The following is a 13,512-nucleotide window of genomic DNA, read 5'->3' on the forward strand; positions in this document are numbered from 1 at the left end:
GCATGCCCAAAGCTGCCCCAAAGCAAGGAGAGAAGGGTCTGACACTCCTTCTGCCTGACCCACTGCATGAGATTAAAATAGATCTCACTAAGGTAATATCTAAGTTAACAGATACATAGAAAACAACCTACTCTGAAAAGGAGTGGCATAGGTTTCTGCTCGCAGCCCCAAAGTGGCAGAGGTGTCTCCAGTGCCTCTGCAGTCTCAGACTCTCTGGGTTTATATGCTCTCCAGAAAGAGGCAGTTGTTAGATTTCCCAAGAAACCTTTAGCGTAAATTTTCCCAGGTGTTCAGACCACACCCCTGTTTGTCCAGAGGTTTTTTGCAAGGTCATGGGTGGAGTTTCAGTAGTGAATAGTCTCCCCCATCCTTCTTATTCAACTGTTTGACATTAATTTTCAGGTGGAATGGCTTGAGTTTCTTTCCAAAATCATTCCTTCATTACTTGCCCTCCTGACTGACAGAAAATACTAATGTCCTGCAGAATTCAGGGTATGCATAAGCTCTGATTGCTCCTTGAAGCTCAGCAACTCCAGCCTAGGGTTTGTCTATGTATATATATTTATTTCAAAATGTCAGGAAAGACTCTGAATATTTGAGTCAATGGTGAGGAGAGAGCAAGGGCTTACCTTGCTTGATGCAGAATCTCAGAACAGGCAGGTGAACAGTTCCTTTTGTCTTCTCCCTGGAGAAAGGAGTGTTTCAGTGCTCAGGAGTGCCACTGCTATATATACCCTGTCACAAATTTGCCCCTTGTTATAAACAAGGACTTCCACAGAATAGAGAAGTTTTTTATTTTTATTCGGAAGGTATGTGCACACCCACCCTGAAATGTGCTGACTGTTGTTTGTCATAGTTTCCCCAGAATTTCTCCCAAATTTGCTGTCTTGCAGCATGGTATGTCAGGATCATTTAACTATATACCCAGTCATGAAGTTGCCCTTTCTTGTAAACAGTGAATTCCACAGAAAAGAGAAGTTTTCTGTTTTTAGTTAGGGTGTTTGTTCACACCCACCCTGAAATGTGTTGACAGTTGTTTCTCAAATTTTCCCCAGAATTTCTCCCAAATTTGCTGCCTTGCAGCATGGCATGTCAGGAGCAGCTAACAGGGTCTGGTGGCTGCCTTGATCATTTCATCAATCCCACCAACTGCAGCTGCTGCTGCTCCAGCACCTACATGTGTTCCTGTTCCCAACAGAACATCTCTGGTGACATTGGATGGACTGGCCTGGCTCTGAGTGCACTCACATATTCACAGTCTGCTCTTCTGCAGCCTCCCATAACATCATTCCTGTGGCCAGGCTACAAATATTCTCTTGCCTGATTGCCATGGCTGTGTAACAGCTTCATCCCAGGTGCCTGGGAAGGAGAAGGCTCTGGGGATACCTCAGAGCACTGGCCAGTACTGTAGGAGTCTACAGGAGACTGCAGAGAGACTTTGTACAAGGACATGGAGCTGACAGGTGTGCTGGGTTCAGAGTTAATGTTCTTGACAGTAGAAAGTGTAGGGCTGCGTTTTGGAGTTCTTCTGAACACAGAGCTAATAACAGAGATGTTTCTGGTATTGCTGGGCACAGATTTCACAGAGCAAGGCCCTTTCTAGGAAATGGTGAAAGATCTCCTTGACATGCTTTGCTTGTGAGTGAAGTTTTTGTTTTCCCTGTTAAACTGTCTCTGTCTGCATCACAAGTTTTCCAGCTTTTCCCCTTCCAGTTCAATCTCTGGTCCCAATGTTTGGGAAGTGAGGTTGTCGCTGCTGGCTGGGGTTAAACCACGTCTTTAGGACAGAATTCACAGAATTCACAGAATGACTTAGTTGGAAAAGACCATCAGAATGATTGAGTGCAACCCATGCCCCAACATCTTAACTGAACCATGGCACTGAGTGCTGTATCCAGTCTTTTTTTAAAACACTTCCAGGGATGGTGACTCCACCACCTCCCTGGGCAGACTATTCCAGAACTTCATCACTTTTTCCATGAAAAACTTTTTCCTAATATCCGACCTCTATTTCCGTTGATGCAGCTTGAGACAAGGTGAAAGGGCTTGAAAGGAGTGTAGGTTTAGAGTGGATATTGGTAGATATTTGTTACTGTGGGGATGGTGAAGCCCCAGCACAGGTTGCCCACAGAAGCTGAGACTGCCCCATGCCTTTAAGTGTCCATGGCCAGGTTGTCTGGGGCTTGCAGCAACCTGGGATAGTGGAAAATGTCACTGTCCATGGGAGGGCATAGATTTATCTGGTCATTAAGAACCTTTCCAACCCAAAATGTTCTGTCATTCACTGACCATTCATTCACTCAAAACTAAACGAGACTTAATTCCTTCTGTTTCCAAAAGCCCAGGAATAATAGAATTGTGAGTTGGTTGTTACAACCAGAAGTATCCAGAAGAAGTGTGCTGGACCAAAGTTTGTTCAAACAAACTGGTTGAGTCCCATGGTTTCTTTTATCTGTTAACCTGGGACTGATGTCTTAAACAAAGCGGGGTTTATCCAGAATGAGGGAGAAGACCAAGAAGAAGCAGATCTGGTGGAGGTGGGGCAAATTCCTCCTTCCTTATGAGGCCCAGCTGACAGAACAAAGCAGGGCTCAACAGTGGTCACATGATTAGAAGGGGACATAAACCATCAAAGACCCCCAAAGTGTCCCCCAACTCCACAGTGCTGTATGACCCAGTGTAAAACCCCTCCCAGGGGAAAAGTGGGGCAATCCCACATAATCCTGAACTCACAGAACCCATTGGACTCTTTGTTGCACAGGTCCCTACCCCCAAACAGTAAGGATGTCAATGTTGCAAGGAGCCATGGGGATATCTTTTAAGAGCTGTTGGCCCACTTTTTCATCCTCATTTGTTGGAGAAGACATGGGCTGACCACTTGGGGATGACCATGGCTAGCCCAAGCTCCTCTCCTGGCCTGTGCCAAGAGTGGCTGCTCCCTGTCCACCCCTGGGACGGTCTGGGTGGCAGTAAAGCAGGGCTGCCTAGTTCTCAGAGGCAGCAAAGCTGCTCTGTGCAGCTGCTGTTAGAATCCCAAGTTGAGGAGTCCAGAGTGAAGGAAAAGAGAGGGATCACTTGTATAGGTTCTCAAGAGGCTTTAATCTGATAGAGTCCAGGGACAAGCGACAATGTTCCGACAGGGTAACAGCATCTTAAGTACAGGGGAGGGAACATAGGGAGGATACAAACTTGGACCAATGGTGAGACACCCGGGGAGGGGCACAAGGCAGCGTATACATCATGACATCCGATGGGAGACAACAGGGGAGGAGAGCACGCCAAGGAGACCAATAGGTATTTGAGGGATCCAGGATGCATGCAGAAGATTCTGGAAACAAAGGTGGGGTTTCTGTAATGGACAAGGGAGGAGGGCAGGGTCTCCCTGAGTAGCAGGGATGACTCTGGAATAAGGGGTAGGTCTTTAGGTAGATGGACAGGGGAATGGGTGGATGTATCTCAGGGACAAACCAATATGTATGGGGGACAACTGGAGGAAACCATTTTGAACTTATAACACCACAATTTCATAACAAAGAAACTCACTACCACAGGACAGGGCTTGGAGCCACCAAGGATAGTGGAAGATGTCCCTGCCCATGGCTCAGGAGCTGAGACTACCCGGATGGTCTTTGAAATTCCTTCAAACCCAAACCATTCTGTGATTGTATGACATGTGGCAAAAGCTCCTGAGCCTGTTCCACCCAGGATGTGAGGCTTATTCCCGGGGACAGTCACTGTCAAACAGGGAAACCTGTCCCCTCCCATAGAGCTCAGTTAACGTGTCCTCCAGCTCTCCCAGTGTGAGGAGCTCAACCTCGTTCTTGTCGTTCTCAGCGATGACCGCCCAGGCCTTTATGTAGTTATTGTCCACCACGCAGCAGGCAGCTGACCAGAGGTGGCTGGGTTTATTAACCCTCCCCTTGGCGATGTAGTTGTTCCCAGGCACAGCACCCACAACGACATAGGTGGTTGTACAGCCCTGGGTCCTCCTGATCATGGTTTGCTGCTCGTAGTTGTTCCAGGCACCACCGTTGAGTTTCTCATCCTGGGGCACGATGTTGGTGAGGGTGAAGGTAGCCATCCTGCTGCTGTAGTCATCGTGGTGGCCATTGGGGTTCAAATGGCCCCGGTTCAGACCCGTCAGGTTCTTGTAGTCATGAAGGATAGCCTGGCTCTGGCTGAGTTTCTCTAAGGTGACATTGTAATGATTTAAGAGTGTCCACTCTTTTTCCATAGTTTTGGGATAAGTTGGGCCAATCAGCTTGACAGGAAATAAAGAGAAAAAGGTGTTAGTATTGGGGATGAGGATAATTGAACAGACTTCTCTAGAGCAGAAGTCTCTGAGTGTCAAGATCCATGTTTTTGTCTGCTCCTGATGTGGTACAATACCAGATTATTTGCTTGAGTTCCTATGAGGAACTCAAAGTGCAATCAAACTGCAAATATTTTTTTTGTTTCAGAAATACATTTCACATTTAGTGCATTATATTTAGCTTTCCTTTGGAACACTGCATATGGGTTTCTTCTGTGGTTCCTTTTTACCTAAATCAATCCTGCCCCTCTGTCCTTTGCAATGACATGAATTTCCTCTTTTTGTGTCCATTATTCCCTTGGCCTGTTTTCCTAAAGTTCTGAAGTTTGACTGAAAGACATCTGGAAGAGCTCTGTTGGTTTTGGCATTCTGCCTGTCTGCTGGATCCTTGTGGACCAAGCCTGAGCCAAAGGTGCTCAGGGGTCACTGCCCATGGATGGAGATCCCACCCTTCTGACTGGACCAACACTGATGCACTTCACTTTGCACTGCCTAAAATGTCACTCCAGAAATTCCTCCACAGTTAACCTGACCCTCTCATCTCCAGTGCCTTTTCCCTCAAGGCTTTGTCCCTGGGCCAACTCAACTACTTCTGAGTTTCCTTTCATGTCTCTAACACCACTCACAAAGGCTGTTTGACCTTCACTGGGAGCAGATAAGCTCTGCCAGGGATGCAGACCAGCTCAGGGCCAAGTGGGGATCAGATGCCAGCAGGACTGTTGTTCCCTCAAGTTTAGCCTCTCCTGGATGCCTTTTCCCCATCACTTGGTCACTCGGCACAGCAGGGCCCAGGGAGGGGAAGCATTTGACTTTGTCATGTCATGCAAAGGATTCTGGTTTGCTGTTCCTGTCAGGTGAAGGCAGAAAGCTGGGCACCCTTGGGATGTGATTCATCTCATGCTCCTGCTGATGTCTCAGATGCATCAGAAGAATCATGTGATGAAGTGTTTGAAGTAAAATGGGGAGAATCCTGTCCAATGTGTCCATTTGCATGTGTGTAGTGGGTTGGGACAAAATACAAATGGTTATTTTAATATTGCTTTTAATGACTGGAGGGTTATGTGCTGTAAGAGAGACACTCACCTGAGGCTCAACCAGCCATGTTTTAGGTCTTTTGCCCGGTCCAGGCTGGTAGATGTAAGCAGAGTAGACAGGAATACGCATCTTCCTGTCATACAGGGTGGCAAAGTAATACTGGTTCTTGTAGCGCTGGCAGATCCAGGCTGGTTTCTGCGGCTCCAGGGCTTCATTTGGAGGGATCTCCCGGAAAAAAAACTGAGGACATGAAGTTTCAAAGGACTTCACCACCTCGCTGTGTCCCAGCCAGAGGCAGCTGGCCAACACCTGCAGCAGCAGCAGCCCCAGCATGGTGGGAGGATTTCAGTGGAGGGCTCTTGCTCCCCTGGAAGGCAAATGCAGAGGAGGGGACTATGAGAGACCAAGGTGGGGGTAACTTCTGTCCTCCTGGATATGGAAAAATCATCAATGTTATGGGGTTGTGCAGGGAGATGACTGGGGATAAAAGGATAGTGGTAAACAGGTTACAGGAGAAAATACAGCTGCTCCTCCCTGGATGAAACACAGCCAGCATACCTGGCCTCCCACACACAAGGAGGACTAAATCTAAGGTGAGCCTAAACAGCAGGTGGAGTGGAGTGGAGATGCCGTGGCCAGGTTCTCTCAAAACCCTTACAGAGGAGACATCTCAGTGGCATTTTCTATCTGATAATCTGCCAACTGAATGACAACTGAAAACCATGGGACACAAATGAAGACGTCCTGCTGCTGAATCAGCAGCCATGGCAAAATTCCTCTCCTTGGTCTGACGCACATCCCCATCCCAAGGTTACTGCAGGTACTTTACTGAGATATCCACCCCCAGGGTTTGAGAGCCCCTCACTGAGAAAGATGTATGACTACATGCAGACACCGCCTAAATGTAAAGAAATAATATAAAAGTGAATTAAAAATGGAGAGAAGTGATGGAAGACTACATTGTAACTTCTGGGGTCAATTGATGGACTGAACCTGCCTTCTCTCCCTTAGAGATGCCTATTGGGTAGAGAATCCTCCTTTAAGCATGCTGAATGATTACCTCAAGCTAGCTTTTGCTGGAGATTAAAGCTTCTTAGTATATTGTTCTGAATTATTATCTCACTTTGAATATCTCTTTGCAGTCAGATACTTTCACTGGAAAGCCTCAAACCTTAACCTGTCACCGTTTTATTAATAGTGTTATTCTGTAAATAGTTAAAGTGAGTCCTTCAGGGGCGCTGACAGTTTCTGGCAGGGGGTAAAGGTGTGGAGACCCAGGCGGGCTTTCTCTGGTTGGTGTGTGACCCTGAACTAGTCAGTCAAACCCTCCAACACAGAGAACTGCTCAGTGAAGAGTCCCTACCACAGGACACCAACAGATTGGGAAGGGTTTTGGCTTTCATGTGGCAGTAACAGACTGAACACACACTGAAGGTTTGAGCAAATCTCCCTTTTTCACATGAGATAATGAAATGTAAAATAGGTTTTAGGTGCCCAGAGGAGGCAATGGTGGGGGCATAGTCTGTCTGAGGGGTGTTCCAAACCCACCCAATGCCAAAACAGCTCTCATGGCAAAATTATCATGGAACTGAGATATGGCACTGGGACAAGGTCACCTTTTCCAGCCTATTTCAGTTGAGCTCAGAGCTCAGCTTTTGCACTGGCACTGGAGAAAAAATCCTTCAACAAAACAGGGCCGGGAGGCCCTTACTTCCAAACATGATCTCATAGAATCACAGAAGATGCTGAGTTGGAATGGACTCATCAGGACCATCGGGTCCAACTTCTGGCCCTGCCCAGGACAGACCCAGAAAATCCACTATGTGCCTGACAGTATTGTACAAACACATTTTGTACTCAGACAGGTGTGGTGATGTGACCACTTCCCACAGGAGCCTGTTTCAGGGCTCAACCAACCTCTGGGTGAAAAACCTCTTCCTGATATCCAGCTTAAATCTTCCCTGACTCAGTTTCAGGCCATTCTCACTCCCTTCTGCTCTCAGCACCTGCCCACAGCAGACACCCGCAGCTGGGCACGGGCTCTGCTCAGCCCCCTGCCATGCTGAGCTGGGCTTGAATCTCATGGGGCATGGGGCAGGCAAAGAACAGCAATGCTGCACTTCCTACAAGTCTCTGGCCCCATCCAGGGTCACACAGACACTCAGCTCTTCCACTCAGACCCAATAGTGAACCCCAAATGATGCACCTGGGGTCCTGCCTCTCAGCTGACACTGGGGTATTAAGCTAAATATACCCTTGGCTCTGATGCAAGACATCTGGTCCTTTTTCTCTTTAGCAACCCTGGATCAGTAAGCTGGAAACTAAGAACTCTTTAGCAACCCTGTGACCAGTAAGCTGGAAACTAAGAACAGGAACAAGTGGTGACTTTTTACAGTACTCTGCAGAACATGCCCATAGCTGCCCCAAATCAAGTAGAGAAGTTCCTGAAAAGTTCTTTTGTATGACCCCCTCCACAAGCTTAAAATATATTTAACTAAATGTCTAACTTAATATCAGATATATAGAAACCAGCCTACCGTGAGAAGGAGCAGCACAGGATTCTGCTCGCAGAACCAAAGTGGAGTCTCAAATGCCTCTGCTGCAGTCTCAGACTGGCTGTTTCTATATAATCTCCAAGTAGGCAGAGTTGTTAGATTTCCCACAGTGTTTAGAGGGAGTTTGCCCAGGAGTTCAGCCACCTGTGTTTGTCCAGAGGCCTCTTGCAAGGTCATGGGTGGAGTTTTGGTGCTCAATAAACTCACCCCTCCTTCTTATTGAACAGTTTGATGTTAATTTTCCAGGTGGTTTGGCTTGAAATTCTTTCCCAAATCATTCCTTCTGTCCTTGCCCTCCTTTACAGAAAGTGTTAAAGAGCTGCAAAATTCAGTGCATGCATAAACCCGCCTTACTTCTTGGAGAATAGATGTGGGAACTCAGCAACTCCTAGGCTTTGCTTATATATATTTATTCCAAAGCTCAGGAAAGTCCTGAAATATTGGAGTAAATGGTGGGAAAGGAGCAAGACCTTACCTTGAAGCAGAGTCTCAGAACAGGCAGCTGGAGAGTTCCTTTCTTCTTCTCTCTGAAGAAAGACTTGGCTGATCCCTCAGGAGTCCCAGTGCAATATATACCTGGTCATAAATCTGCCCGGTGTCATAAACAGGGAATTTCACTGAAAAGAAATGTTTTCTGTTATTATTCAAGGAGATTTGTTCACGACCACCCTGAAGTGGGGTGACATTTGCTATTTGCAATTTCCTCAGGATTTCTCCCAGGTTCTTGCATCATCACGTGTCAGGAGAAAATAACTGGGTCTGGTGACTTATCTGTTCATTTCCTCATTCCCCATAAACGGGGACCTACATGTGTTCCTGTTCCTGGCAGAACATCTCTTGTGGCATTACACAGACTGGCCTGTCTCTGAGTACACCCAGATGTTCACAGTCTGCTCTTCTGCAGCCTCTCAGAACACAATTAGTAGGGTTGGACTGCGTATTTTCCCTTGCCTGATTGCAAAGGCTTTGTAAGAGCCCTTATTCATGCAAAGCCTTCTGCTGAGAAGGTTCTGGGAGACCTTAGAGCTTCTTCAGTACCTGAGAGTGATTCACATGGAGAGGAGCTTTTGAGAAGGGTTTGGAGTGACAGGACAACAGGGAGCAGCTTTAAACTCACAGAAGGCAGAGCTAGATTAGATGTTAGGATTAGATTTTAGTCTCGAGAAGAGCAGGCATAGGGCACTCTACAATTGCCTGAAAGGAGGTTGTAATGAGGTTGAAATTAGTCTCTTCTACCATGTCAGTAGTGAGAGGACTAGAGGAAAATGCTTTAAGATGAGACAGGGGAAATTCATATTAGATGTTAGAAAAAACACTTTCAACTGCCACGTTGTCAGACAATGGAAGAGGTTGCCCAGAGAGGTGCTGGAGGCACCATCCCTGGAGGTGTTTCAGAGGCATTTGGATTTCACACTGGGTGATATGGTTTGGTGGTTTAAGGTTTACAGTGGTAGTGCTGAGAGGATGGTGTGACAGGATGACCTTGAAGGTCTATTCCAACCTTGAATTCTGTAATTCAGTAATTCTGTGAAACCAATTCCTTCTTCTTTTTGGCTTCCCAAGTATTTCACAAGCTTGCTGTGGAGGACAGGGCATTTCTGGGTACTGCCAGGGGTAAAGGTCCCCAGGACAGCCCAAGGAGGTTATGGAGGTGAGATTCATGGGGTTGGTCAATCACCCATAGCTCCAGAGCCTGGAAAGTGGAAGCAGTGGGCATGGGATGAGCAGGGATGAGGATGAGTGTGGTGTCAAGCCCCAGCCAGTGTGCAGAGGTGGGTGAACGAGTCAGAGGCAGCCCCTGAGGTACAGCAGAGGTGTGTGCAGATGTCTTTCAGCCTGAAATTGCACTGATGTCCTGGGAACTGTGACATTATTGATAGTAGAAATTTCAGCAAGAAGGAACTTGTTGTTTATACATGAGATGACCCTGCCAACCAGCACTGCAGCAAATAATTTTTATTGTGAGCTACTCAGGAACTAAATGATCTGTCCTGTGATGATCTTTTGATTATGACATTGAATACATTGAATATGTTGAACACATTTCCCCAAATCAGTTCCCTATAATTTTGCAGAAAAGCTTCAGAAGCAGTGCATCATAGAAATTTATCTGTGGCTGCTCAAAGCTTTCTTTATATCTAATGCCTCATCCTGCCTGTCTGATACCACAGATGCTGCTCTCAAGGTGTAGTTTCAAAAGCAAGCAAACAAAAGCATGTCTCAGGATCACATCATCACTGAATTGTTGAGTGTGGGAGGGATGATTCAAAACCTTCTAGTCCATTCCCTTGTTCAAGGTGGATCATCTAGAGCAGGTTGTCCAGAATCTTGTCCTTGCACCTGGAGTGCTGTGTCCAGCTCTGGGGCCCACAACGTGAGAAGGACAAAAAACATATTGGAGTGGAGTCCGGTAGAGGCCACAAAGATGTTTCAAGTTCTGGAACATCTCTGCTCTGGAGACAGGCTGAGACAGCTGAGGGTGTTAAGCCTTGACAAGAAGAGGCTGTGGGGAGAAGCTGGATCCCCTTTCACTACCTAGAAGTTCACCAAGAGATCTGGAGATTTTGGACAAGGGCATGGAGTGACAGGACAAGAGGGAATGATTTCACACTGACAAAGGGCAGGGTTATATGAGATGTTAGGGAAAAATTCTATACTGAGGGGGTGGTGAGGCCTAATTTTCCAGGTGGTTTGGCTTGAAATTCTTTCCCAAATCATTCCTTCTGTCCTTGCCCTCCTTTACAGAAAGTGTTAAAGAGCTGCAAAATTCAGTGCATGCATAAACCCGCCTTACTTCTTGGAGAATAGATGTGGGAACTCAGCAACTCCTAGGCTTTGCTTATATATATTTATTCCAAAGCTCAGGAAAGTCCTGAAATATTGGAGTAAATGGTGGGAAAGGAGCAAGACCTTACCTTGAAGCAGAGTCTCAGAACAGGCAGCTGGAGAGTTCCTTTCTTCTTCTCTCTGAAGAAACACTTGGCTGATCCCTCAGGACTCCCAGTGCAATATATACCTGGTCATAAATCTGCCCGGTGTCATAAACAGGGAATTTCACTGAAAAGAAATGTTTTCTGTTATTATTCAAGGAGATTTGTTCACGACCACCCTGAAGTGGGGTGACATTTGCTATTTGCAATTTCCTCAGGATTTCTCCCAGGTTCTTGCATCATCACGTGTCAGGAGAAAATAACTGGGTCTGGTGACTTATCTGTTCATTTCCTCATTCCCCATAAACAGGGACCTACATGTGTTCCTGTTCCTGGCAGAACATCTCTTGTGGCATTACACAGACTGGCCTGTCTCTGAGTACACCCAGATGTTCACAGTCTGCTCTTCTGCAGCCTCTCAGAACACAATTAGTAGGGTTGGACTGCGTATTTTCCCTTGCCTGATTGCAAAGGCTTTGTAAGAGCCCTTATTCATGCAAAGCCTTCTGCTGAGAAGGTTCTGGGAGACCTTAGAGCTTCTTCAGTACCTGAGAGTGATTCACATGGAGAGGAGCTTTTGAGAAGGGTTTGGAGTGACAGGACAACAGGGAGCAGCTTTAAACTCACAGAAGGCAGAGCTAGATTAGATGTTAGGATTAGATTTTAGTCTCGAGAAGAGCAGGCATAGGGCACTCTACAATTGCCTGAAAGGAGGTTGTAATGAGGTTGAAATTAGTCTCTTCTACCATGTCGGTAGTGAGAGGACTAGAGGAAAATGCTTTAAGATGAGACAGGGGAAATTCATATTAGATGTTAGAAAAAACACTTTCAACTGCCACGTTGTCAGACAATGGAAGAGGTTGCCCAGAGAGGTGCTGGAGGCACCATCCCTGGAGGTGTTTCAGAGGCATTTGGATTTCACACTGGGTGATATGGTTTGGTGGTTTAAGGTTTACAGTGGTAGTGCTGAGAGGATGGTGTGACAGGATGACCTTGAAGGTCTATTCCAACCTTGAATTCTGTAATTCAGTAATTCTGTGAAACCAATTCCTTCTTCTTTTTGGCTTCCCAAGTATTTCACAAGCTTGCTGTGGAGGACAGGGCATTTCTGGGTACTGCCAGGGGTAAAGGTCCCCAGGACAGCCCAAGGAGGTTATGGAGGTGAGATTCATGGGGTTGGTCAATCACCCATAGCTCCAGAGCCTGGAAAGTGGAAGCAGTGGGCATGGGATGAGCAGGGATGAGGATGAGTGTGGTGTCAAGCCCCAGCCAGTGTGCAGAGGTGGGTGAACGAGTCAGAGGCAGCCCCTGAGGTACAGCAGAGGTGTGTGCAGATGTCTTTCAGCCTGAAATTGCACTGATGTCCTGGGAACTGTGACATTATTGATAGTAGAAATTTCAGCAAGAAGGAACTTGTTGTTTATACATGAGATGACCCTGCCAACCAGCACTGCAGCAAATAATTTTTATTGTGAGCTACTCAGGAACTAAATGATCTGTCCTGTGATGATCTTTTGATTATGACATTGAATACATTGAATATGTTGAACACATTTCCCCAAATCAGTTCCCTATAATTTTGCAGAAAAGCTTCAGAAGCAGTGCATCATAGAAATTTATCTGTGGCTGCTCAAAGCTTTCTTTATATCTAATGCCTCATCCTGCCTGTCTGATACCACAGATGCTGCTCTCAAGGTGTAGTTTCAAAAGCAAGCAAACAAAAGCATGTCTCAGGATCACATCATCACTGAATTGTTGAGTGTGGGAGGGATGATTCAAAACCTTCTAGTCCATTCCCTTGTTCAAGGTGGATCATCTAGAGCAGGTTGTCCAGAATCTTGTCCTTGCACCTGGAGTGCTGTGTCCAGCTCCGGGGCCCACAGTGTGAGGACAAAAAACATATTGGAGTGGAGTCCGGTAGAGACCACAAAGATGTTTCAAGGTCTGGAACATCTCTGCTCTGGAGACAGGCTGAGACAGCTGAGGGTGTTAAGCCTTGACAAGAAGAGGCTGTGGGGAGAAGCTGGATCCCTTTTCATACCTAGAAGTTCACCAAGAGATCTGGAGATTTTGGACAAGGGCATGGAGTGACAGGACAAGAGGGAATGATTTCACACTGACAAAGGGCAGGGTTATATGAGATGTTAGGGAAAAATTCTATACTGAGGGGGTGGTGAGGCCCTGTCACAGGGTGAGCAGAGAAGCTGTGGCTGTCCCATTCCTGGAAGTGTTCAAGGCCAGGTTGGATGGGGTTTGGAGCAACCTGTTGTAGTGGAAGGTGTCACTGCACAGGGAAAGGGATGGAAGAAGATGATCTTTGAATTCCCATAAAACACAAAGCATTCTGAGATTCTATGACGTGGGAAAAGCTCATGAGCCTTTTCCACCCAGGATATGAGGTTTGTTAGGGGGGACAGGCACTGTGGAACAGAATTTCACACTGACAAAGGGCAGGGTTATATGAGATGTTAGGGAAAAATTCTATACTGAGGGGGTGGTGAGGCCCTGTCACAGGGTGAGCAGAGAAGCTGTGGCTGTCCCATTCCTGGAAGTGTTCAAGGCCATGTTGGATGGGGTTTGGAGCAACCTGTTGTAGTGGAAGGTGTCACTGCACAGGGAAAGGGATGGAAGAAGATAGTCTTTGAAGTCCCATAAAACACAAAGCATTCTGTGATTCTAT

The 13,512-nt window shown here is 46.6% G+C and overlaps 1 protein-coding gene across 7 annotated transcripts in view; it reads right to left on the bottom strand.

Moving 5' to 3' along the window:
- Window positions 1–2,909: 2,909 nt before the first annotated feature.
- LOC121358840 (endonuclease domain-containing 1 protein-like) overlaps window positions 2,910–13,512 on the bottom strand; it is a 162,360-nt gene continuing 151,757 nt past the window's right edge. For 6 of the 7 annotated variants that reach the window (XM_041477329.1, XM_041477336.1, XM_041477376.1 and 3 more), the window contains 3 exons: window positions 10,818–10,959; window positions 5,396–5,714; window positions 2,910–4,261 (listed from right to left, as the gene is read on the bottom strand). In XM_041477329.1, the coding sequence (XP_041333263.1) occupies window positions 3,716–4,261; window positions 5,396–5,680 (831 nt within the window). In that variant the 5' untranslated portion in view covers window positions 5,681–5,714; window positions 10,818–10,959 and the 3' untranslated portion in view covers window positions 2,910–3,715. Of the gene's footprint in view, window positions 4,262–5,395; window positions 5,715–8,377; window positions 8,624–10,817; window positions 10,960–13,512 lie in introns of those variants that run through there. The other variant, XM_041477346.1, reaches the window with a different exon arrangement.

Source organism: Pyrgilauda ruficollis, unplaced genomic scaffold, assembly GCF_017590135.1.
Source record: "Pyrgilauda ruficollis isolate IOZ18807 unplaced genomic scaffold, ASM1759013v1 scaffold111, whole genome shotgun sequence".
Classification (NCBI taxonomy): Eukaryota; Metazoa; Chordata; class Aves; order Passeriformes; family Passeridae; genus Pyrgilauda; species Pyrgilauda ruficollis.